The 27,563-nt window shown below is 35.0% G+C and overlaps 2 protein-coding genes across 3 annotated transcripts; one reads left to right on the top strand and one right to left on the bottom strand.

Annotated features, from left to right (window-relative positions):
• Positions 1–139: 139 nt before the first annotated feature.
• LOC134236663 (alpha-1,3-mannosyl-glycoprotein 4-beta-N-acetylglucosaminyltransferase C-like) lies at positions 140–19,260 on the top strand. 2 transcript variants are annotated; one of them, XM_062718837.1, is made up of 6 exons: positions 140–294; positions 10,158–10,225; positions 11,198–11,282; positions 12,794–12,885; positions 16,678–16,756; positions 17,018–19,260. In XM_062718837.1, the coding sequence occupies exons 1-6, from the start codon at positions 195–197 to the stop codon at positions 18,190–18,192; spliced, it is 1,599 nt and encodes a 532-aa protein (XP_062574821.1). In that variant the 5' UTR covers positions 140–194; the 3' UTR covers positions 18,193–19,260. The 2 variants fall into 2 exon arrangements, with proteins under 2 accessions (XP_062574821.1, XP_062574820.1); XM_062718836.1 differs by having other exon boundaries at positions 10,158–10,234.
• A 4,631-nt stretch (positions 19,261–23,891) lies between these two features.
• On the bottom strand, positions 23,892–27,026 carry LOC134236673 (aquaporin-11-like). Its single transcript, XM_062718850.1, has 3 exons — positions 26,771–27,026; positions 24,852–25,500; positions 23,892–24,213 (listed from the first exon to the last, which is right to left on the bottom strand). Exons 2-3 carry the CDS (start codon positions 25,489–25,491, stop codon positions 24,011–24,013), a joined length of 843 nt encoding a protein of 280 aa, XP_062574834.1. The 5' UTR covers positions 25,492–25,500; positions 26,771–27,026; the 3' UTR covers positions 23,892–24,010.
• Between the last annotated feature and the right edge of the window lie 537 nt (positions 27,027–27,563).

The raw sequence follows: 27,563 nt of genomic DNA, 5'->3' as shown, positions 1-27,563 counted from the left end.
GAAAATTAGGATCAAAAACCAAGAAATTGCAGAACCACTCCTATGAGATTTACTTCCTGGAATAATCAAAATCTACGTTCTTATTGAGTTTCCTGTAGCCCGACATGTACAGTCTATCGATTTCCCCTTACGGCGCCCCCTGATAAGCGGTTCATTGTGACGTTTACTCACAATGAACATGTGAGGATGGTAGAATGAAGCTGGGGTTCTTTAAACGGATCGGATATGGAATTCTGATACTTTGTGGTCTAACGATAATATTCCATGTGACTGTGCTTAATAAGCGCCGATCAAGTAAGTCTTTATCTTACTCTAAACCATCGGCATCGTCGATAAAACACATGTTTCTTTAAAAGGTCATTTGCGATGTGCATAGTTTAAATTAATATAAAAGCCCTGATATTTGCGACACTAATGTATACCTCCTGAGGACATTTAGATTTTTATATTACTGTATAAGACTTAAATAAAGTGTATAGAATGTTTACGGAACATGGTAATGTCAACAGCGCTATTTCATCAATGAAAGAATGCCCATGGGTACCTTGCACATGTTACATAGATATTTTCGATAAGCGCGTTGTACGTATGTAAGGTCAATTTTTTATTTAACTTGTGATTAATTGTTCACGCTGCTTGCCAAATCATGAAGATTGTAGCTAATAAATGTGTTTGTTTTTTTTTTCAACTTGTGAAGTTCATTTCCTTCTTTATCGACTAATATATAAAATTTTCTCAAGGAAATGCGGAATTTTTTTTTAACTGAAGGATATAAACAGGAAGGATATCACGTGTAAAAAAAAATCTGTAAAATGCATTTATAAGTTCTCTCCATCCGGAGTCTATATTAAATAAGCTCTCTCTCTCTCTCTTTCTTTCTCTCTCTCTGCGCGCGTGTGTGAGAGAGGGTGTGTGCGTGTGTGTTTATTTATGTGTATACACGTATACAGCTAAAAGACAATGCTTATTAAACAAGGGTGTAAGGTCCTCCAAAAGAACCGTTGGTTTAACGTACTCAGTAAATAGGAGTGTATACTGTATAATGGGGAAAGGAAGATAGACAAGTATAAAAGGAAGAAATCAATACAGAATCGCTCGGCCAGGCAGACGGTTTCTTTATTAATGGACCTATCTCCAACAGCTTCTGATTTATGTAACATTTCAGGGCACGTAATATGGGGAATCAGGGGGGCGTCTGATCCCTGTTTCTTCCAAGAAAGATTATTTTGCTGATAATTTTGTTATCTCGTTTGCTACTATTTAAATTGCAACGTGTTAACATAGTCACCACCCTCCTTGGTAATGATAATATACTTTTAAAAAATATGCACGCTAAAAAAATTATGCACGCCCGTCTCTCCTAAAACTCAGAGCTAGAAAATGTTGCACAGGATTTTTGCATGCTGGTTTAAATGTATGCAATAACACGATTTGCTCCCTCTGGAAATAATATGCCACATTGACGATGTTGACTACCAACTGAATTACCCATTGTATAATGAAGGTCAAATTTTCTTTTCAAAATGTAAAGTGATCCCTAAAATTCAATTCAAACCAGATATTATGTTTCCTTCAACATGCCTGTTTACAGTTATTATTGAATAAGACACCTGCATTTCTACCCAGAGAAATAATTTTATCTGTGCATGTCTACAACACAGAGATAAACATGATAAAGCCAAGAACTACCAGATAACCATCGATAGAAAAAAGGTTAATTCGAAATTTAGTCAAATGCATAAAACGCGGTCTCTTTATGCATGAAGGACACAGTGGAATTGTATTGTGTAAACATACAATTGCTTTGCCTTAGAAAAAATTCATGTGGAAAGGAAAAATACATTTCTGGGAGGGGACCCCGGAAGGATTCCAGAAAATGTTTCAATCATGCACGTTGTACATGTAATCTTTTTTATATAATATCCAGGGTTTAGTTGTTTGCCAATCCATTAAAACCCTGTCGACAGAGCATCTTCGCAAGCCACGCTGGGCTTTTGTGTTCACTCTATTTCTGGTCCAAAAAATAAATTGTGAAAATGAAATGGACACAAATCCCGTGGCTTGAGACGATGTCGGCAGAGGTGGTGCCTATACATTTTACCAGGAACTATCGATCATTTGTTTAGTACTTCTACAGAGACTTGTATTAACATTGATTTTCCTTCCACGCGGCTAATAATTTTTACTTGACCATAAACTCATTTAATATATATAAAAGGTGAAGTAATATTCCTTGTGATGTGACTATATAAGCGGCATAAAGCCTATACCATTTTGTACTCAATGGCCAATATTATAATTTGGGAATTTTTAAAATATTTGCATTTTCGTAGTAGCAATGTTTTCCATATCTATATTCAGACTCACGGCAACTGAGAGGGGGTGGGGGGGGGGTCTAACAATTGTCGTATGCTGTTTTAAAATTCAATGCACCGTCAAAGTAGGCCCTTCCCTCCCCAATTTTTTTGTATATTCATCCCCACAATTTTGGGATTGTCTTTTGTTGGTCATATTCTTTTTCAAGCCCCCAATCTTGGTCGTCAGTAATTCTGCCTTTTTCTCTAACCCGTATTGAAAATAAAGTTACATGCCAAAGTGAAACGTAAAATGACGAAACATTTTGCTGTGAATTTTTCTTCTGAACATTTTTAAGACAGAGAATGAAACGGAGTTTAACACTCAAAAGGACTTTATTTTGTTGTTTGAAATTTTAGCAATTTTATTCACCCCACTAAAAATACGTACATGTAATACAAAATCGAATAATGGAGTCAGTGGAAAACAATTAAAGCCTTAAAATATTCCAAACAAATGGAACAGAAGCCAAAAAAAGGCAAATTATCAAATATGTAAACATTCTATTGATTTTCTGTATAGATTGTACTTTAAGATGTTTGAAGAACTCGTAATATTTAACAAAGAGGCTATTGAACAACTATTATAATAGAGACTTTTCAACGTATGAAATGCCCACGTCGTCATAATTAAACAAATTAAAATAAAACATTCAAGGAAACTATAAAATAAAATACACATATGTGAATTGATGAAAATATATACTTAAGAGTAGTGAAAATGTTATTTTTCACACAAGACAACTTGCCCACTGTTTTACCGGGTAATAAGTGTGTCAGTATTAGAAATGAATGGAGAAATAATGCATATCATATATATTATAAGAACCGCGCACACACATATATCAAGAGAGAGATATTTTATCAATATAGACAAGGAAGAAGGATTTTCTGAGTCATTAACACTCAATAATCATGATAATACGTGGAATTTAGCTAAAACGAAAAGTAGGTCACAGCTGATGTACATGTAATACCTAATGAAACGAAACAGATGGAAGGGGGGGGGGGGGTTATTGATGATAATCTTGAACAAAAGCCATTCAGATCGATATCACGTGCAAACTTATCTGTAGCAAGTGTTCAGTAAACCTACGATCGAGAAGAGGTTTTTCATTCGGTAGCAGATCAGGAGTAAAATAAGATTATTATTGTCTACTAAATAAGAGAAAACCGAGGATTCGGGCTGGTCTGTCTGTCTGTCTGTCGTCAAAATCTTTCTACTTGCTCAGTCCAGAAACATATAATAGTCTTTATTACCTAATCCAATGAATTTTGTTGTTTTATTATAAATTAAATATTTTCATCTATTCTGTATGTGTTTTCAGTTTTTCTTATCTTTTCAAACCGATCTACTGACTGGCGATCTATTGACCGGTCAATAGACTGCGCATTCTATTGACCGGTCAATAGACTGCGCGTTCTATTGACCGGCGACGTATTTCGGAAAAAACCGATCCCGGTTTTAAATTTAGTTGTTTGTAACACTGCACAGACATGGTAAACAATCATCTTATTCGATCTTTCGACATTGGTTTTAAAAATTATGTGATTTCAATGGTCGGATATTTTATTTAATAAGGGTTACTTTTTAACACTGTGGGACGTGGAGACCATTCCTTCGGGTGAGACCTATCAACCGAGGTCCTGTGTCGCAGTAGGTGCACTGCTGGCACGAAAAAGGTCCCTCTCCGGGTGACGTCTCCATATAAGTGAAAAATTTTCGAGAGGAATGTAAACAACAGTCTATACAATCAATCTTTAATTAATATTAAAGATGCACCATATCAAGGTATAAATTTGTACAATATGGTACACTGTACGGGAACCTTCTGTACTGAATATACAATTGTGAACACTTAATACGGAAAATAAAATTAGGTAATAAAACAATTATTTAATGCCTGAGCAGTCAATAGACCAGAAAATTTTCCCTCGGTGCAGGGAACAGCTCAGTGTGTTCTATTGCCCTCGGCCGCGGGCCTCGGGCAATAGAACACACTGAGCTGTTCCCTGCACCTCGGGAAAAATATTCTGGTCTATTGACTGCTCAGGCATTAAATAATTGTATACTGCTCAGTCATAACATTTGAACGGTTAGTAATAGAGCTTTCTTATGTCACATGTGTATATTTACTTGAAATAAATCCTTCCCTTTGGCACCAAAATTTTTACTTCGATCACGAGTGTGAACTACTTTTGAATAAAAGATTACTATTGACCTGAACATAAGTGAATACTAGTCTGAGTTTAATCAAACAACTTTTGTGTGTGGTAACTAAAGGAAAAACTTTGCATTACTTGCAAAAGCGATTTTAATATTAAGTAATGGGCCTCGGCTCCATTACTTTTAAGGAATGGGGCGATACTCGTACATTAACCCTTACGTATTCGAGATTCCTGAAATCTATCCAAGCGGTCCAGCTCCTGACAGATTCTGATTTTGAGCCATTAGATATACATAAACGGTAGATGATATATATAGTCATAAACTACACCAAAACAACAAAGTAGTGAGCAACAGAAGTCCTTCCGACCCAATTGTATACAAGGGACGAAGCGGGGGGGGGACCTGAAACTTACCTGAAAAAAAAATAAACAAACAAACAAAAACGGAAGCAAAATCGCCCAAACTTGAAAATCTATTTCATGGAAAGGGGGAGGTCCGATTTTCTTCAGTACCAATTTTTCTATACTCATATTACTGTCTTTCCACAAAGTTTATTAAAAATAAACATTGTTGAAGTAGTCATTGAAAGCAAAGCTTATTTTTAGATATTTACGGAAAGACACTACATTACCATATTTCCCGTATTTAACTATAAGGGGGGAGGGGAATTTTCTTTTAGTAAAAAAAACTTGTGTCTGGAAAAATGCCCACCCCCTGCACCCCCAGATTGTCTGCATTATACGCCCCATTTTGCAAAGTTTTATAAAGGCCAGTGGTTTCACCGTCTCGCAAGTGAGTTAAGGCTACGTATGGAGGTTTCTATGCAAAATAATTAATTAAGACCGATAATTGCTATACTTACCGCAAAGAAATTGTTAAGACATTCTTGGTACCCACGATATGCGATTGCCAGTACACATTATGACGTCATATTATGACGTCATCAACCTTTACTACACAAGTTTATACGAAACATCAACAAAATCGCTTCAGCGCAAGGGCATACCTTACTTTGTTTTACAGAAACAAGATAGAAAGAAAAGCAGAATATTCCAACGATTTAAGGTATTGCTGCACAAATGTTGACACTGCAATTGTTTAGTTACTATTCGTACAGTTCTAAGTTGAAACAGGGTAAAAATGTTCAGTCCAGTGTAGGTTTAGTAAATTTTTTATCGATTGAAGAAGAGGATATGATTTGTGCAGCAATTTTATTAATTTTAAGAATATTCTCCTTAATAATATACAGACTGTGGACAAAAGTATCGGAACGATTTACGTCGTCGTTTTATATTTGGAAAATACTCGCGTTTGATTCGATGCTTAAAATAGCCATATTACGTAAAAGCTAATAAATATAAATTACATTTTCTGAAAGAAGAAACAATTTTGCATTTCTCTGATTAAAACAAAGGTTATTTTTTAAAACTTACCTTAATATTTTGTGATGTATCCTTTGGCCCTACGTACCGCGGCGATTCTTGAGGGGAGAGATCGATATAAATTTTGAATTGTTACGCAATCAAAACGAGTCCAAATTGAAAATATTTTATCATATAATTGTTCCACAGAGTAGTTATTTCATGCATGGATTGTTCTATTTTTCTTTTAATCTTTAACCATAAATTTTCTATGATGTTAATATCGGGGCTCTGCGCTGGCCACTCCATTGTATTGATATGGCTGTTTTCCATGAAAGCTTTCGTTGCCCTAGACCGATGAACTGGTGCATTATCATCTTGAAAAATATAATTATTGTCCGGAAAGTGTCTTGCTATCACTGGCCATATATTTATCTGAATTTATGTTTCCCTCCACACGTGTTAATGTCCCGACGCCATGATAGGTTATGCAACCCCAAACCATCACGGAAAGTTTCTTATTTTTAATTGGTGAAATGCACTCTGGTCTAAATGCTTCGTCACTTTTTCTCCAGATGTAAACTTTATTGTCACTGCCAATAACAACTTGACTCTCGTCTGAAAAAATTACCTTTTTCCAGTCATCGTCTGTCCATGTTGATTTCGCACGACACCATGCTACTCTCCGCTGTCTGTTTACAGGGGAAATCCTTATTTTTTTCTTACAAACACAGCGATGATATTTTTGATTCTTCAAAAATCGCCAATCTGTCTTTTTAGACACATTTCTGTTTTCATTGTTGTTGAATGTTTCCGTCAAATCAGCCAGCGGAGTTTTCCTGTTAGTTTTCACTTCTCGCAAAATTTTTCTCCCGTCACGATCGCTCAAACTTTTTTTCCTACCTGTTTTCGGGGCAGTTTTTACAGTTCCTCGTTCACAAAAATTTTTATAAATTCGATGCACAGTTGTTTTAGACATTTTAAGCATATCTGCAACTTTTTGAAAAGAATTTCCATTTTGAACTAATAAAACAACGGATTTTTTAAGACCATCCGATGCATAATGACGATTCTCAGCCATGATTTTTTGGGACAGATTTTACTTACTTTTAGATTGCAGACGATAAATAATGACGTAGTTAATGTAAACAGGAAGTAGTCATCAACCTAAAAATACCCAAGGTGTAGCATCAAATTGTGTCTACACCGAAAATGCCAGCTAGAAATAACGCGAACATGTGCATCAATAAATATTTACATTTGCAAATGTTTTCCTTTATATAACACTACTGAAAGGAATCCGTATCTATATCTGTATAAATACAGGTACGGGATCAAGAGGTCATAGATGTGCGTATAGATAATCGTTTGACGTAATTTCTCAGTGATGTCATAAAGGGTCGACGCGCGTTCAGTGGATTACATACTTGCCGTTGGGTTTGAAAAATAATGCATTTTATACGTTAAAAGCCACAATGAGGCAAATATAAAGTATGAATAAGTCACAAATGTAAATATAAGTAATAAGGTATCATTTTAAAACATCTATCGGGCTATAAATACGGGTTGGTACGAGATTAAATTCATCATAAAGCCCTTCGGGCTTTATGGAATTTAATCTCGTGACCAACCCGTATCTATATCCCGATAGATGTTTAAAAATGATACCTTATTTCTTAAATAAACTAACGTAAATCGTTCCGATACTTTTGTCCACAGTCTGTACGTTATTTATTTTAAATTAAATAGGATATGCCCTTGTGCCGACGTTGTTTTGTTGATGTTTTATTACCTTGAATGGGAAAGAACTATGACGTCATAATATGACGTCATAATGTGCACTTGCAAGAATATACTGTGGGTACTAAGTATGAGTAAGTATGTATAAGAAAATCAATTTAAACTTTCTCTGTACATAAAATATACAATTTATGCATTTTTATCAGCTCATTTGCATAGAAAAACCCATATTTAACTCATTTGCGCTGTGGTTGAACTTCATATTGGTTTACATGTTAACAACAGTTGTTGATTTGCCTATGTACCATATCCCTCAAAATAACACACGTCTCCAAGGAAAAACATTAATATCACCAAAATATTAAAAAAAAACTTAATTAGCTGTAAATTTGATTAGTATTTAGCACGACAGAATGGTAGTTAAAATTATTATTTTAAGCATTCAATAAAACTGTAATGGATTTTTCAAATAATGCGAAGAAGAAGACAGTTAGATCGCGAGAGTAGGCCCACTTTATGTTTAATTCTGTGCATGAGTAGCTATAAATTAAATTTTAAACCTTTATCACTCACTTTGAAAACTGGTGTGTGATTTGACACTTTAATGATACTACTGATCTGTGATATAATATCCATCATGATGGTATTATTGATAATCCGCGCCTCTTCCTGAAGTGAAATCTAACAACCTGTATAAAAACTTATTATAAATGAATAGATGAATATCATAATCAATACATGATAAATGTCTTATCATTTTTAGCTCACCTCAACGAAGTTGGGGGGAGCTTATGTGATACCGTCGGCGTCCCAGGTTAAGGTTAAGTTTTTTGGAGCAGTTTTCTTTTTAATTACTTCTGTGTCCTTTACTGATTAGACATGCATGGAAGATGGTTTTAGTGTGTTTTATTGTACCAGACAAAGTTTCAGATGCTGCAATTTCAGCAAAGGAATTACCAGGTTAATGTTTTTGGAGCAGGTTAACATTTTTGGTGCAGTTTTTGGTGTGGGTTTCATTTCCAAGTAACTATAAGCCCTATGTTGACCAAACTTGCATGGATGATACATCTAAGGATGCATACTACCGGGCTTGCTTCGGATGCTGAATCTGACCTACATTTTCCGGTTGAGTGAACAGGTTAAAGTTTTTGGTGTAGGTTTCATTTCCAAGTAACTATAAGCCCTATGTTGACCAAACTTGCATGGTTGATACATCTAAGGATGCATACTACCGGGCTTGCTTCGGATGCTGAATCTGACCTACATTTTCCGGTTGAGTGAACAGGTTAATGTTTTTGGTGCAGGTTTCATTTCCAAGTAACTATAAGCCCTATGTTGACCAAACTTGCATGGATGATACATCTAAGGATGCATACTACCGGGCTTGCTTCGGATGCTGAATCTGACCTACATTTTCCGGTTAAGTGAACAGGTTAAAATTTTGGTGCAGGTTTCATTTCCAAGTAACTATAAGCCCTATGTTGACCAAAATTGCATGGATGATACATCTTAGGATGCATACTACCGGGCTTGCTTCGGATGCTGAATCTGACCTACATTTTCCAGTTGAGCGAACAGGTTAATGTTTTTGGTGCAGGTTTCATTTGCAAGTAACTTTAAGCCCTATGTTGACCAAACTTGCATGGATGATACATCTAAGGATGCACACTACCAGGCTTGCTTCGGATGCTGAATCTGACCTACATTTTCCGGTTGAGTGATTAGTTAACAGTTTTTGGTGCAGGTTTCATTTCCAAGGAACTACGAGTTCTTTAATGACCAATCTTGCATAGATGATACATCTAAGGATGCATACTTCCAGGCTTGCTTCGGATGCTGAATCTGACCTACTTTTTGAGGATGAGTGAAAATGTTAGTTTTGATGCATGTTTCATTTCCAATAAACTATGAGTCCTATAATGAGCAAACTTGCATGGATGATACATCTAAGGATGCACACTAATAGACTTGCTTCGGATGCTGAATTGGACATACATTTTTCAGATAATAGACAAGGTAAAAGTTATGGTTGCAGGTCTATTACCTAAAACTATAAGGCTTATATAACATTGTATAAACCAAACTTGCACAAATGCTGCATCAAGAGATGAAAACTCTCAAATTTGCTTAAGATGCTGGATTTTCATTACATTTTCATGAAGAAGAAGTAGTTTAAATTTTTTATGTAGGTCTATTTCAAAGTATGAGATCAAAATTGCTTTTAAAAATATTTTCATTTTTGGAATGTTTACTTTTTGTTGGGTAATTGTGTGACTTTGCCTTACTTAAAGACAACATTCGTTGAGGTGAGCTCTGTAATCTCTGATTACCTATGTTTTTTTCTTTGCTTTTTCACTAGCTGAAAAGACAAGTTCTGTTTAATCTATCAAACATATACATTGTATCAGAGAATATTGTGGAACCCCACCCCCCCCCCCCCCCCCCAACATCCATATACAATCACCTGTCATATTATTGAGGCCAATATGTCATTTAAAAATAATTTTTAAAAAATGTGTTTTTTATTTCAAGGTGATGTACTTTCTTTTCGAGCAAAAGACTTGTCACAGAAAGAATATAAATGGCCAAATGATGGAAAGGTGAAACAGGTACTCTCTCTCTCTCTCTCTTTTAGAAATTTTTAAAGATAATTCAAAGAGAGGTCACGCCAGGCAACTTTCTGTATATATTAGTTGCTGTATAATTTTTTGAGCATTCTTGAAAGTACATGTTACGGTTTTACTTTACAGATTTTTTTTTTCATTTCCATTCTAAAAACATTTTGAATTTAAAATCCTGTCTTACTTTAGTGCGGTAAAGTGGGAGCGATGGCATCATTTACGGTAAATTATAGTTGGCGAACTGAAGGGTTAACAAAAAAGGCGGAAAAGTAGGGTAAAAATCGCTGAAATTCTGCGGAAAAGCAGCATCGATTCGTGGAAAATAGCACAAATTCATCATTATATGTCAACATCACGTGTAATGTGACCATGCATTAGACTATTAGGACGTCTTTCAGGATATATTTTTAGTCAAATTGAAACATACTTGATTTTATTGAATTACTTAACTGTTTTGTTATGATTAAATGGTTTGTGTAGACTTAACTTTGCATATATTCAATGCAAAAAAGAATCCAAATGGTTATTTTATTCCCAAGGGAAAAGTGTGGTGCTTCTGATACTAAAGTTACATGCGTAATATTATCAGCAGATTTCGGTGAAAACATTCAATAAGGATAAAATGTATGTGCACTTAATACATTTCCTTCTTTCTATTGTATTTTACTGTTTTGTTTTTTAAATGTGGATGCATTTTATATAACCCTTTCATGTTCTGCAGTTGACATATGCGTCGAAATGAATGGAATGAAATTTTATTACGGAAAAGTCATAAAAATGTATACAATAATACTTAATAATCATACGGCCCACATGACAATGATAAATGGGAAGTGAATTTTCTATTATTGATAAAGTAACATTTCCCCCTTTTCCCATAGGGTATCCCGAGACATGCTGTAGACAATTGTTATTGATGATGGCGAATTATTGATATGTTTTATTTGACAGGGTGTACAACAATGGACGTCATTCAGAGACAAAGGAACACTCGAAAAAGAAAGTGCTGTAGTCCAAACAGATAATCATACGCTCCGTAAGTAATTCAGATAAATGCGAGGGCTGTCCCAAAAGTCGTAGACAATATCTATAGCTTTGTGAACATTCGAACCAATACTGACCAAATTTTGTATGGTAAAAAGTAGTTCAATGTTCCTCAAAAATGTGGAATTTTTAAATAAATACGTTTCATGGCAATAAAATTTGACGATTTATAGGAAGGTCGATATGGTAGAGAACATTATACAGTCCGTAAGTTCAGCAGATAAAAGATAATTATATACTCCGTTAAGTAAAAGATTATATGCACCGTAAGTTCTGCAGATGAAAAGATATAATTATATGCTCAATAAATTTAACAGAAAAACAGATTATTATATGCTACGTAAATTCTGCAGATAAAAAAGATAATTATATGCTTCGCAAGTTATACTGTTATACGGACAACAAAGAAATACCCCGGTATGCTTTGAAAGTAAAACAGAAAAACAAATGATTAATACGGATGCCAAACAAATGCAGTGGATTATGGACAACAAACATTTATATTTTGCATACTAGTATTCACAATGGGTGCATTTTGCTTGTGGCATTCAAGGGGGCTGACGCCATATACCTCCCCCCCCAGGCCTCCCCCCTGGCCGGTTCAGAAGAAATTATCTGGAGCTCCGTTAAATTCTTAATTGGGAATATTTTAGGAGTTAGATTAAGTCTCTGAAAGTGCATCTTAAAGATTATGCTAGAAAAAAATGGAGCAAAAATATTGAAATCCAAGGTACTTTCTTTAATTTCCTCTACGAATTTTAAAAAAATATATTTTTTAGAGAAAAGGATGTATGCTTTGGAATACAAAAATACATGGAAACTACTCCACTGGATTTGTTATCATATTCCAACAAAACATTTGTGAGAACCCTTTTAGTATATAAGTAAATTGAAGTCTGTATATGAAATATTTGGACCTTCTACATTGTTTTGTAAACTGGAATATCCGGTATTCTGTTAAACTGTGCAATCGTGTTGCACTTTGTTATACTCCTTCTAGAAATGACACACAAGCATTCATGTAGATAGATACCCAGTAATTTCTGTATATTTCTATTACACCCCAGAATAATCTGATAGCGACTCTCCGTTCAAGGTTTGTCGAAAGGAGAAAAAGAAATATTGATTAAATGCCACTTAGGGCCATTGAACAGTGAGGGATCTTTATCGTGCCAGCGCCTTGCTTGACACCACGGGACCTCGGTTTTTTTTGAGAGGTCTCATCAAATGACCTGCAAATAATCTCTTCCTATCTTTTTCTTTATTTAGGTCAGTCGCGACCGTGATTCGATTCGAACACACGACTCCCGATCACGCGGCGCTCTACCGACTGGCGAACTGAGCTACCGTGCTAGTTATAAGTTTTGAAGGATAATTCTGAAATTGCTTAGCAAGGGCTTAAGAAATCACAAAGTTCACAAATCTGTATTTTCTGAGTTATAGAGATAAATATGGAGGAGAAAAGATAACTCAGACAAGTAATTACAAGAATCTCCTCTTTAGATTTTTCTACCAACACAAAGGACGTGTTGCCAGGAAGTGATGTTAAGGACTATGTACCAAGACAAGTGTCATATCAAGACTTCTTAAACCAGGTAACGCATGCCAGCACCTGTCATATTAAAACTTCTTACACACCAGGTAACACATTTGAAAGGGACTTTTTTACGGGGACTGCATACTACAAGTTCTAAAATCATGTAGATCAAAAGAGTTCCATATCATAACAGGGCATATTCTAAACCGGAATACTTACATATACATAAGGCCATCTTTATAAAAAAATGTTTGGTTGCCTTCTCCTGACGGACTGGCTAAAAATGACCCGACTAAAAACCTTTCTCTGCATTCCAGGGCACGATATTTTTATTCATCCCGTCATCAAATATGTTGAAATTTTCTTGTTGAAAAAGAATTTCCCAAATACCTACCGACTCAATGTTACCCTGAGTCGGGAGAGGGCAAGCAAACATTATTTAAAGATGGTCTAGGGACCCTATCAAATAAAACTGAATAACAATTTTAAACTTGCCTAAAATGTTTTAACAGTTTTGCTAAAGTTTACTTTTTAGACGTTTTTATTGGTTAATTACAATATTGAGCTAATGACCTGGGCCTATATTATATGTAAGTTTAATATTTAATATTTAATTTTATCTAAGTTCATATTTATGTAAAACTTAAACCAAGGTTAGTCTTTGCCTAACTTCTGAGAATTAAAGTAAAGGCTTTCAAATTCGACACGTTTTTTAGCTCACCTGAGCTGAAAGCTCAAGTGAGCTTTTCTGATCACATTTTGTCCGGCGTCCGTCTGTCTGTCTAGCTGTCTGTCCGTCTGTATGTAAACTTTTCACATTTTCGACTTCTTCTCAAGAACCACTGGGCCAATTTCAACCAAACTTGCCACAAAGTGTCCTTAGGTAAAGGGGATTCAAGTTTGTTCAAATGAAGGGCCATGCACTCATTCAAGGGGAGATAATTGGGAATAAATGAAAATTTGGTGGCATAGTTTAAAAATCTTCTTCTCAAGAACCACTGTGCCAGGAAAGATGAAACTTATGGAGAAACATCCTCAGGTAGTGTAGATTCAATTTTGTACAAATCATGACCCCCGGGGGTAGGGCGGGGCCAAAATGGCCGACCAAAGTTTTACATAGAAATATATAGGAAAATTCTTTAAAAATCTTCTTCTCAAGAATGACAAAGCCATAATTCATCATATTTATATGGAAGCATGCTCAGGTAGTGTAGATTCAAATTTGTTCAAATCATGACCCCTGGGGGTAGGGCGGGGCCAAAATGGCCGACCAAAGTTTTACATAGAAATATATTGGAAAATTCTTTAAAAATCTTCTTCTCAAGAATGACAAAGCCATAATTCATCATATATATATGGAAGCATGCTCAGGTAGTGTAGATTCAAGTTTGTTCAAATCATGACCCCCGGGGTAGGGCGGGGCCAAAATGGCCGACCAAAGTTTTACATAGAAATATAGGCCTATAGGAAATTTCTTTAAAAATCTTCTTCTCAAGAATGACAAAGCCATAATTCATCATATTTATATGGAAGCATGCTCAGGTAGTGTAGATTCAATTTTGTTCAAATCATGACCCCTGGGGGTAGGGTGGGGCCGAAATGGCCGACCAAAGTTTTACATAGAAATATATAGGGAAATTCTTTAAAAATCTTCTTCTCAAGAATGACAAAGCCATAATTCATCATATATATATGGAAGCATGCTCAGGTAGTGTAGATTCAAATTTGTTCAAATCATGACCCCCGGGGGTAGGGGGGCCAAAATGGCCGACCAAAGTTTTACATAGAAATATATAGGAAATTTCTTTAAAAATCTTCTTCTCAAGAATGACAAAGCCATAATTCATCATATTTATATGGAAGCATGCTCAGATAGTGTAGATTCAAGTTTGTTCAAATCATGACCCCTGGGGGTAGGGTGGGGCCGAAATGGCCGACCAAAGTTTTACATAGAAATATATAGGAAAATTCTTTAAAAATCTTCTTCTCAAGAATGACAAAGCCATAATTCATCATATTTATATGGAAGCATGCTCAGGTAGTGTAGATTCAAGTTTGTTCAAATCATGACCCCCGGGGGTAGGGCGGGGCCAAAATGGCCGACCAAAGTTTTACATAGAAATATATAGGAAAATTCTTTAAAAATCTTCTTCTCAAGAATGACAAAGCCATAATTCATCATATTTATATGGAAGAATTCTCAGGTAGTGTGGATTCAACTTTCTTCAAATCATGACCCCCGGGGGTAAGGCGGGGCCAAAATGGCCGACCAAAGTTTTCAAAGATATATATAGGAAAATTCTTTAAAAATCATTTTCTAAAAAATAGCAAATCCATGATTGGTCTTGGGACTACTTTTGGATTTAAACTTTACAATAAATCAAAGTATTCAGAAGTACAGAGAGACGGGCTCATTTACAGAGTAGAATGAATTTCTTACATGAATCACGTTTATATTCTGATGAAAAAATTGTTTTAAAACTATCAATATAAATGATAAGACACTGACAGTGAGTTTTTCAATCCTAATACCACGGTCCGATTTTGTCAGAATCAGAATTAATCTGGTACCTCAGCTGAATGTAAACAAACAGGCCAGTCTGGTTCCCTCTCCTGCTTTACCTCTTATGTGTAGAGAACTACGATTACACTGATTATCAAAAATCCTTACGCTAATGAACTATGTTCTTTGGCTTAGGACTGAAGTTTTCAAAGTCATTACTACTAATTTTTATTTATATAGATAAAACCTTGTTTTATTTTTGTTGCTTTATTTAGCGTTTTTATTATCTCAAAAGCAGTTGAGAGTTAGAACTATATTTTTGCACGTAACTTTAAAATGGCGACTATGGGGTTGACTTCCTGCCTTGAACAGGATGACATCAAAGTACTCAGAAGTACAGAGAGCCGGGCTCATTTACAGAGTAGAATGGATTTCCTACATGAATCACGTTTATATTCTGATGAAAAAATCATTTTAAAACTATCAATATAAATGATAAGACACTGGCTGTGAGTTTTTCAATCCTAATACCACGGTCCGATTTTGTCAGAATCAGAATTAATCTGGTACCGCAGCTGAATGTAAACAAACAGGCCATTCTGGTTCCCTCTCCTGCTTTACCTCGTATGTGTAGAGAACTACGGTAACACTGATTATCAAAAATCCTTACGCTAATGAACTATGTTCTTTGACTTATGAAGTTTTCAAAGTCATTACTACTAATGTTTATTTTATATAGATAAAACTTCGTTTTATTTTTGTTGCTTTATTTAGCGTTTGTATTATCTCAAAAGCGGTTGAGAGTAAGAACTATATTTTTGCACGTAACTTTAAAATGGCGACTGTTGGGTCAACATCCTGCCTTGAACAGGATCACATAAGCCGGCAATTGCTCTTTGAGCAATAAGCCCGGCTAATAAGCCGGCAATTGCTCTCTGAGCAATAAGTCTGACTAAAAACCATTTTCTACTTTTTCCTACCCTTAGTGCTCAGGTGAGCGATGTGGCCCATGGGCCTCTTGTCTTCTGTCAAGACCTTTCTTTGGGTACCATTGTTTTTTTTAACATTATGACCTTGACCTTTCCGTTAAAAAAAAATCTTTAACCAATCTCACAACTTCTGAACAGTTGTGGTAAGGCTTTCATACATGTATTTCACATGTATATTTCTTATGACAAGGCCTTTCACAAGGAACCAAGTTTTTTTTTTATCTTGACCTCAACTTTAATGTTTGACCTACTTCTGAAAAACTTAACACTTGGCATTAAATCATGTACGGTGATGCTAATTTCTGAAATTTTATTAAACCTCTAAAGAATTTATTAATACATATATTTTCATTTACAGCCATCAGTAGATCTCACGAAGCTGCGGGCAAACTGGAGAGCTGATGCCCGCATTATACAGAACGCCAGTAACAAACAAAGTAAGACATTAATATAGAAATCATTTCAGTTACAAAACTTGAAACTTAAAACCATTTTTCTGATGCACTCTAACCTCTCAATATATTCAGATGCTAATTTGTTTTCTAGAGTTACCAAAACGGTCATGGGCACCCAGCGTAAAACGATACTTTTATTGTCATGATCGTTCAGTATACGGGTAAACATATTCATGTATGATTATAGAGATGTCAAGAATTTTTGGTAGCAAGTTTACTAATGAAATGTTTTGCCTTATGTAGGGTTCTTGACGATTGGGATACCGACAGTAAAACGTGAGAAAGACGAATACATTCTGAACACGGTGCAATCCATAGTGAACTGCACGAAAGAACACGAACTTTCGGAAATTTACATTGTAGTCTTCCTCGCAGATTTTGACGCAAAATGGAAGGAAGATATAAGCAATCGATTGCGAAAAAACTTTCAAAACATTATCTCCAAGGGCACCCTGCACGTGATCCAAGCATGGGAGTCCTTTTATCCGCCATTGGATAATTTAAAACACACGTTTGTAGATCCGGAGACCAAGAAAAAATGGCGGGCTAAGCAGAATGTAGATTACGCATTCTTGTTTCTGTATAGTCAAGTTCTCGCAACGTATTACATTCAGTTAGAAGATGATATTTACACGATACCAGGTTATTTAACCATCATTAAAGAATACATAAACAAGGTCAAGGACCGCTGGGTGTGTTTAGAATTCTCAGAACTAGGCTTTATAGGAAAGTTATACCACTCCTGGGATATTGAAAAACTTGCCAAAATGGTGCTTCTGTTTTACGCACAACAGCCTTGTGACGTAACATATTTGAATTTCAATGTACAAATGTTGCAATTTAAGCGACGGATTCGTCGACCAACCATATTTGAACATGTAGGCTATCACTCGTCACTTCCGGGTAAAATACAACCTCTCAAAGATCGCTTCTTTTTGGCCCACCCCAAAACCTTAAAGGGCGATAACCCTACCGCCAGGATCTACACCAATATGCCGTTCGAGGGATATTTTAACCCCGACAAAGCGTACAGCAAGGAAGACGGTGTATTCTGGAGTAAAAGGATTGGGAAAGCAAACGATTGGGTCTCGGTAGTGTTCGAAGAGCCGCAACTTCTGGACAAAATAATCATACAGACAGGAACAGAATCTCACCCGGGTGATAAAATTCATTACGCCAAACTTGAGGCCAGTCTCGCTTCTGTTCCAAACGGGCCCGGAAGGCCGGAGTGTAAGGATAATAAACTTCTGGGTTATTTTGAAGATGGCGATATTAAAATTGAGAATGTTCGATCTATCACCAAACAGCAGAAAATTCACTGTTTGAATATCATCATTACGAACAAACAAGAAACCTGGGTGATAGTCAAAGAAATTGCCGTATTTACTGTACCAAAGGAAAAGAAACAGAAGTCTTGATAGTCCCAAAGATTTTTTTCTGACAAAAAGCACTCAGTTCTATATAACGGGAGCCATAACTTAAGGAAGTGCAATATTTCTCAAAGAATCCATGTAAAAAGTATCGAGAGTCGAGAAAGTTGAGAACAGTACTAGTGCAATATTTAATACTGATATACGTATCAGTTTGTATGTGTGGTCATAAAAATAATTGAGATATGGAGAGTCGTGAGTAAACGAAGGTATGGTTTGTGAAAAAGATGTTCTTTAAAAAAATGCTTTTGGAGAGCTACAAGCAGTCGATCCACTGAAATGTGAATCATCAAAGAATATTTTCAACAACAAATGTGAAATGGCTACTTTTAAAACATTTAGTAAACATGCTCTAGGTGACACATTCTCAACAGAAATTGAACTGTATTAAATCAGTCGGACATCTTATCCTTTTTATAAACATGTCTTAAAATGAGACAATTCTTCAAGAGAGGAATTTGGGTCACATTAGTTAGAGTTTAGTGCTAAAGTGCCCCCCTCGGCTCCCTCCTTTTTCAACAAGACCCTTTTATAATTGAAAATTTCCACTGAAATTTTATGATCGATTCCCCTCCCCACTTTTTGATCGTAATTTGGTAGGCCCTAATGGATTAAAAAAACTGCTTGTGAACAGAAGTTTGAACCTTAACCCGCACCCCACCCCTTTAAACAATGATTGTCAATTTTTGGACAATTGTAGACAAAACAGTGCCATTTCCTCTATTGGCCGGTAACCGTGCAACAGGTGAGCGTTGTTTGATTCACGGGCTTCTTGTTTTTTCTTTTGAAGCAGCCATACCTTTCTTTACGCACCATTTACGTCATTTCCTGTATAATTCGAAGATCAAAACCAGCGCTTGATGTGTGTCAGCGTTATTAATAGAGCTTCCTTTTTGTGTGTAGAATAGCAGAAATTTGAGCAATTGTATTCAATGAGAGAGAGACAGAAGGAGAGAGAGAGATGCTTTCCACCGGTGTTTTTAATTAAATAATTATGCTTTATTTTGCATTATTTTAGATCTCTACAAGTGTTTATTCCGTTGTTTTTGTTTTTTTTTTTTTAATTAAGAAAACGCTTCGTATTTTGTTTTACTACATTGTTTATATAGTGAGGTTTTTTTCTAAGCTAGAGACCTTCCGATTAAATCAAAATCAAAAGTAGCATTCCGATTTATAATATTAATTATGAGTACATGTATTTATGTCTCAATGTTTTAGATGCAAAAAATAAAAATAAAATTCCATGAATTGTTTAATTTCTTTCATTATTAACACCAGGGATGTCATTTATAAATACTGTAGAATCATCATCACCCCTACTAATGTTATTGTGATTTAAATTCAAGACACGTGGTTTAGGTTGATCTATTCAAAGGTTATAGGGTAGAACCGGTTTTATAAATAAAATTGGTAGTAAACATGACATTGCTATAGCCTGTTTCTGTTGAAAACATATCCTGTAATAAATGTTTCCAGACCTTTCTGAAAGACCTTCATGATTTTCAACAACACAAGGGTGGCTAAAGGAGGGGGTGTTAAAATAACAATTTATCTTATATACTTTCGGCGAAAATTAGAGCCCACTAGTGACCGATTCGTTGGTAAATATTGTGCATAATCATCTACACTGACAAACCTTTGTTTGGCTTATATGGCTATTGTTATAAATGCGCACAGAGGATCTTACCACGAGAAACTGACCAATCGTTGAATGAATAGCAACGCTTACGCCAAATACATGATAACATTTTACTTCGAACACGTAGTTCAGGTCAGTCTTCGATCATGTTATTGGAGTGCAAAATGAAAAAAAATGTTCTTACGAACAAAATACAAAGATAAGAAACCACGAAAGATGTTAGGGGCGTTTTTAATTTGTTGTTAAATGGAAAAAAATGTTTAATAAAATGTAGTTTGCGTCTTACTCAGAACACCAGCGCTTCAAGGGTAAGGAAAACGAGTAGCATTTAAATGGACAAAACTTTGTTTACGTTCGGGATCACGTGTTCGGCCAGGGAATTCACCTGGCAATTGTATTCACCGATAGTACAACAAAGGAATTAATACAGACGAAAATCGCTTTTGGAGTATGACTTTCAGAAACCTAGACTTCCACCGTTTATTTAACAAATGAATTGTTTGTCATTATGAGCATGAAAATAATATTTTTAAAAAAGCTTTTCATTTACCATAAGGTTTTCCTATTTTCAAGCGTTAAATTCTTGTAGTATTCGTAGTAACCCATAATGCAATATTCATTCAGCTGATTGGTCAGTTAAAGTCATGCTGCTACCTCATTTGCTTATCTGACGCCAAAAAATATAGTCCCGGTTACCATGCAAAAATATTTGTCCAAAAAGAAATTTTAGTTCAAGACTGCATAAAATTGTATTGTAGAGAATACTTATTTAAGTCTGAATGAATGTAAAAGAGATCGATTGATTGAAGTACATTTCTACAGACATTATCAGCTGATTCTAGGGTGGTGAAAACTGAAACGCAACATAACTTTTCTGTTTACCATGCCTCCACATGCTAGTCACTTCCTAGCCACATTTCCGTGAATAATTTACCCTATCTCGCTGAAGTCTCGCTTACTCTCGCCAGGGCCACTGCCAGAGCTACTCTGAACTCATCGGGTTTTATATTTTGCAGAACACCGAAAAATAAAAGGTTCCGAACACATTAGTAGGGGTGATCATTGTTCTCGGAGGACCAATGTTCGTGGATTTTGTGGGTCACCCTTTCCCACGAATTTACATCCCCACGAACGTTTATTTTGTTAACATATTGATTCATTGAACCATCGTATTTACGAGTAACCCACGAAATTACGTCCCCACGAACAAGTCAAATTAAGCTTACCGACGAACATAGACCCCTTGATTGTACAAATTAAAATGATTCCACATTATACATGTAATGCATGTAATGCGATAGCTCAATTATTAAAAATAAGCAGAGAGCACCATAAAAAAATATCGGTTTTATGTTGGAAAAATATAAAGATAATCACCAGTGATAAATCTCGTTTAATATTAAAACACGGACATCCCTGAAGAGAGAATAGAACAACACTGGTTTAAAATCTTCCTCGTGCTTCACAAATAATCAAACAATGCTGGATATGTATACTTCTAAAATAGAAACAGAACGCACGATTTTCATATCTATACAGGATATAAGGGGTGTTAAGAAAGTTCGTTCCAGGATGAAATATTTTCAAAAATTTCAAAGTAGTGCTTAACTAAAGAGATGAATTTTCAAGTCTGACAAAACCACAAGAGTGTGCTTTAGATTTATGGCAATTCATTTCTAGAATGAAATCATAAGATTTTCCTTCCATATGAAAATATATATAACATCTTTTAAAGCACACGAATGATAAAAATGCTGGTCATTTTGAGTGAAAATAAAGGATAATTTATTGTTGTTTCTTCATCTTGCACCAAATTTTCTATTTGAATAAAAGTTTGTGGGAAGACAGTAAGGTATCAGAACGATTAAATCAGTTTTCAAAAGAAAATTAGGTTTGTCATTTTGAGTTTTTTTTCCATAGATTTGATAAGTTTTGCATAGTATTTGAAAGGATGTTTTGACCTGTGTGCTTCATATATGTCAGAAATATGCGTCATCCCTAATTTTTCTGAAAAAACATCATCTGTTTTAATACCTGCCTTCCCCTTATTGATATAACAAAAGACAGTTAAAACCTTAACAGTAGCAAGAATGGACTCTGTAAACATGAAATATCACAACTTGTAAATATCTTCTCATCGTATTTCTTTTTGAAAATAAAAGAAAAATGTGGAACGAACTTTCTTAACACCCTTTACGATTTATTCATCTTCCAGATTCTATATCTTAACTGTATACTCAGTACTCTGAAGATGACATGAAAGATATCGATGATTACCATTCGTATTATCTACGAAGTAATTGGAGACACTTCAGGAATAATCTGAGGGAATTCCTGTTTGGCACAAAATGCGTCCACTTTACTAGCTTTGGGTATTCTCATGAAGCAGAATTTGGAACTTCTGCATGTGGAAGGAGTATGTCTTTGGACTTAAGTTTAATACATTAGATACATCGATAACGTTTTAGTAAAAAATTATTTACTTACATTTGTGTGTTAATTCTTTTTCCCAGAGGACCCAAAATTAAAAAAAAAAAACACTGAATCTACCACAAATGTTTTATATTTGGCAAAGGCGTCGTAACCGTACGATTTATCAAGCTACTGAAAAAAAGTTGATGTTACAGGGCTTTCAGTAATCTCATTTAGCGTTAACATTTTTGAAAAATCTTAATACACGTTGTACATTATAATTCTATAATAATATTCCCTGTAATTGAAGTTCAGGGATGGGAATATAGAAAAACCAACTTGTTCGTCCGTTCGTGTTGGTCCCTCTAGCCGTGCAATCTTGTCTGGACAATAACTTTGTAATATAGAACCTTTGGAAACCCATACTTTGTACAGATTCTTATTTCCAGAGAACATGTCCAGACCTACACCCAAGGTCATCACGACAAGTTTAAGGTCACTGACAGAAAATTGATATGAAAAAATTGGCCGGGCTGTACATTTACGATGGAAAATCAATGGAAGCTCATACTTAGTACAATTCCCTGTTATCCTTGGACTTTCATTAAGGCGTAGCATTCTCGAACTTACATAACTAGCGTCTAAAATATTTACACAGCCTTCCATTAACTGCTGAAATATGCATAGGATAGAAAATTAGGCGAATGTCAACGAGTGTAGAAATTTTACAATTAAGGCGTCTCGTACAGCAAAGAGGAGGGGTTTAAATCATCGCATCGTTGTCATCAACAATTTTAAGTTGCTGATGCTATTAAAATTCTTAACCATTGAGAATTTGAGAGAGAATGCCACGCCTCACTGAAAGTCTAAGATGACAAAGAATAATTGTACTAGTATACAGATTTTGTTATAGACAAAATGATAAAATTAATGATATTGAAGGTTAATTCGGCAAGTTCAAGATCAATGACAAAAAAGGAAAAACTTGTGATGAAACTGCACTTCAGTTAAATGAATGTTCACCGAAAGACTTGGAAGGTTCACTATAGGTCATAGCTCTGACATTCAGTCCCATTTCAGTAGGCTTTCGGTCATTTTCCAGTCAACTTAATGGCAGAGATTCATGCTGTGAAGAAAACTGTCCAAACTGTAACTGGAGAATCGTTTAAAGCTCAGACTTGCAAAAGAATTGTTTATGAACAGAGGGTATGTCAAGATCATTTTACGAGCCCACTGACAGAAAAGGTATAAAAAATTTTGTGTGAACTATAATGGAGAACCAATGGAAACACTTTCTTGTTTATAATTTGGGTCTATGTCATTCTCTTCACTCAAGTCTTTTTGGTAATTTCAAGGTCAATTTACGACATTTTTATGGACACGTTGCAAAGGAGGGTATATAATTATGTATAACTAAGCGAGTTTGCTCCTAGTTCTACAATTTTCATACTGTTATTAAAAAAATAAATGCATCAACAAGTTCAAATATTTGAGTACAAAAATACTGGGACCTTCAGAGAAGTCCATTCAGTCACGTGCGAGTTTTCCGAATCTTAATGATTTTTATACATACATGTAAATTCTTCTCTATTGTCGAGAAGTTAGACAAAACATATGTGCAATAAGTATGTACACATATTCTGTAACAATCCTTTATGGGGAAAACATCAACATATTAACAATATAAAAAAAGTATTAGTCAGTAGGGAATGCATAGGAATCTATGTTTAAAAAATTGCGGGGAAAAGATGGTGCTTAATCTTTCTTTTTTGATTGGTCGAGTGCAGTTGCAGTGGCGTCGATGTGTAACATCCGGTCTAGGACCATAGCTAGGAAGCAGCCAATGAACGGGCCGATCCAGTAAACCACGAAGTGTTCCCATGCCTCCGCCCCCTTACAACCAAATAGGTGCCCGGTGGCCATAGCTGGATTGAAGTACATCCCGGTGAGGTTAATACCTTGAAAACAAAAAGATGGAAAATTTCATAGAAATCTTTATTACAAGTTTATAGAGGATATCAGACATACAATATATATTATAACTATAGATAAGATGATTTCGTATCAACAGTTGTGACTTCATGATGTTTTCTGCGTGAAAGTAATAAAATCAATCAAGTTTATTCATATTAATGTAGAAACAGTAGTAAAACATGATAGCTTTATTTGTACAATGTGTAATAAAAGAAATTTCCGACATCTTTTGGTTGGATAATACATGAACTATAATTATATTCCTACAAATTTTGTTTTTCAATTATTATCGGGAAAAAGAAAGCACACAACTCTTTGCTAGAAAAGAAATCAAATATCCAACTACAAACCATGGGAGAATTCTATATTGATCTCAGTACAAGTCTTTGTATATGTATAATTATATAGCCATTAAAATCAATGAAAGACACAATAATCGTTTGACTACTCACTATTGGATAAGATTCTAGATATGTTGCTTCCACGTAAGTGTTCGAATTTTCTAAATATAACTTGAGTTATTTTTAAAATTCTAATAATATCTAGATTACTATCGACCACTCAGATTCAGAATGAGATACATGTTGCTATTCACTAGTGGCTGATTTCCTCCCCCACTTACCCATTACAATCATCAGGGATCCATTGCTAAGTTTTATTAACTCATCTGCTATTGAATTTTTCATCAACACTTGCATCCCTAACCACGTGTCAATTAGAGTGGCGCCAAACTCCACCAACATGCCCACAAGTAAGGTCACGTTAAGGTCAGAAGCGCATTCTTGTTCGTAAAATCTTTCCCTGTGGTCGGGGACCAGATCAAGGGACCAGACTAATTTTGCCAAACGATACGAGGCCAAACCTGCTAGGGTTTGTACTGCTATTTTTAGAATAGCCGTAGTGAGTCCTATTTCGCGGTTACAAAATTGGTAAAAAGCTTTTACCGGATTTTCAGATGCACCAAAATATGTTCTGTTGGCGATGAAACACTCAATGACAACAGCGATAAACAGCCATACGGAGCCGTAGTGCTTAAAAATGAAATTGTTCTCAAAGAAATAGGCGCACATTTCCATTGTAGCCAGGAAATCCGCAATGTATTCTTTGAAAGCTTCTGGAGAAAACATTCTATTAAGAATCCGGAGAGTGATCCCTAATCCCATTACAAACGAGAAGTACACGAGACTTGCTGTAAAAGGTTCGAAAAATTCATCATCTCCGAAGTCTGTACCAAGCGCTAATTTCCATAGATTCCGCCACATCTTGGATTTCTGGAGTGAAAAAAAACACGAAATGTATTAATCATGTAAAAGGGTATAATTAATGTCTAGATGGATTTTTTTTTATATAGTTAATCAAGGAAGATGGTTTTCATATTCATGAACAATTAATCCTTTGTGTGGCCATACAAAGGTGGAACTACCTATAGGTCATGTGATGGATAAGTCATTTTAAAACTTGAAATGGGATACAATTGTGCAGTCCAAATATTCCCTCCAATACCAATCTTTTTAGTTTTGTCTGATTTTAATAAAATTTGGTACACAAGTAAATTGCAGTTAAAAGTTAATTGTCGGTACCAGACTTATAAGGGGGTAAGTGGGGGAATGAGCTTAGATAATGAACATGCATAATTTATATCAAAAGTCAAATAAAATAAAAAATGGACATACAGAATTTTATAACTTGCATGCATTTCAAGTTTTATTAAAGTCGATTAAGATTATGCATGAGAGAAGGACCTATTATTTGATAAGAACAAGTTTATTGATTTTTTTGTAACCATGCCAAAGCTAAATGTATTCAATGAATTTCGAAAATGAGACATTGAAATATTTTAGTGCAACGAGACATTGAAATATTTTAGTGCAACGAACATGTATAACCTTTTGTGTGTGGGGGTGGGGGGTTCCGATGAAAACTGTTCAAGGGCAATAAATACCATTCTCAGCAAAATCAGCGACACCTTCCGTCAAAATTTATAACTATTACACGGAATTACATGTTTTTACCTAGGAGAAGTCCTTAACTACATGTCTCTCCCACCCTTAAAAAGTAACCAAAAATGCACATAAAACAATTCGATCTGCATGGTTACTTTTTTTTTAAGAAAACAAAAAACTTCAGGAAGTGATTATGCAGAAACTCCGAGACAAATCATAAAAAAAGAAAAGGAAAGAAAATATTACATAATACGCTTTGTTCACTTTGTTGGTTTTACTGCCTGGGGTGTTAAAATTACTTTTAAAGCTCAGGTAAATACTGCACATTCAAATTTAGATTAACAGAAATGCTGTTAAATATAGTAATGTGGTATTAGGAGGATTTTACATATATATATTTTTAAAATACATTACATATGTACAATGTATTGTTTAAGATGATTACAATCATTCTGGACACATGGGGTCTGCATACCGCGGTATATGCAGATTAAATTGCTAGGTGTGTGTGCACTTTAATTAAAAACTACACTCCATTCGTGAATACATTGCAATGCTTGAATGACATTTCATTTTGTTAACATATTCTGAGCCTTACCTTAATAGCCCTATGTTTATCTATGTGTATTGTCCAATTGTGTTAATCTCCGGGCTCCGATGAATTAGTTATTCTAGCTCTCCCTGGAATTGTTTTCCCCCATTATGCCGCGCTAGCTACAAGATGCGTTGCAGAATTGTGAAACTCTGCATCTGATGTTCGTTAAGACAGTTGCAAAGTTCGTACATCGCTATAAATAAAGAGAATATATATATTTAGCACAATACGGTAGGTACATGCATGACATCTTGGTAGCTATCTTGCAGGCTAAATGAATGAGGCACAGAAGGGGTATTTATTAGTCCGACCTGATATAAAACAACGGCTCCACATATATACAAACACATGCATGTACCTGCTCTCCCTCACATACACAAACACATAGCTCGGTGCTTTTTTGGTTTATGTTTAGCTATTTTATTTTATTAACTGTACGTATAACTGAACGGCAATCAATTTATTAAATTTAATTTTAAAACTGTTTTAATTCACTGTGATAAAATAGAAATAATATTTGCAACTATAGCTGAAAATAATTACCAAACAAAAATTTATTAATAATCATAATAAAAACCAATCAATTAATAAATAAAATCAAATATTTTTTTTTAAATAAATAAATAAATTGAATTGAATTGAATCTAAATAAAATAAAATAAAAAGTATGTGCAACATACTGCTTATATTCCTACATTGTACATGATCGATTTATCAGTGATAAAAAATTTATTATATTAATACTGATCAAGGATCAAGCATAAGGCTTAGATAAAACTATTTTAGCTTGTAGCTC

Source organism: Saccostrea cucullata, unplaced genomic scaffold (assembly GCF_032062105.1).
Source record: "Saccostrea cucullata isolate Sc308-1 unplaced genomic scaffold, CSIRO_AGI_Scuc_v1 ctg443, whole genome shotgun sequence".
Lineage (NCBI taxonomy): Eukaryota > Metazoa > Mollusca > Bivalvia > Ostreida > Ostreidae > Saccostrea > Saccostrea cuccullata.
The sequence above is the reverse complement of the archived record's forward strand: the minus strand, read 5'-3'. Positions and strand labels throughout refer to the sequence as shown.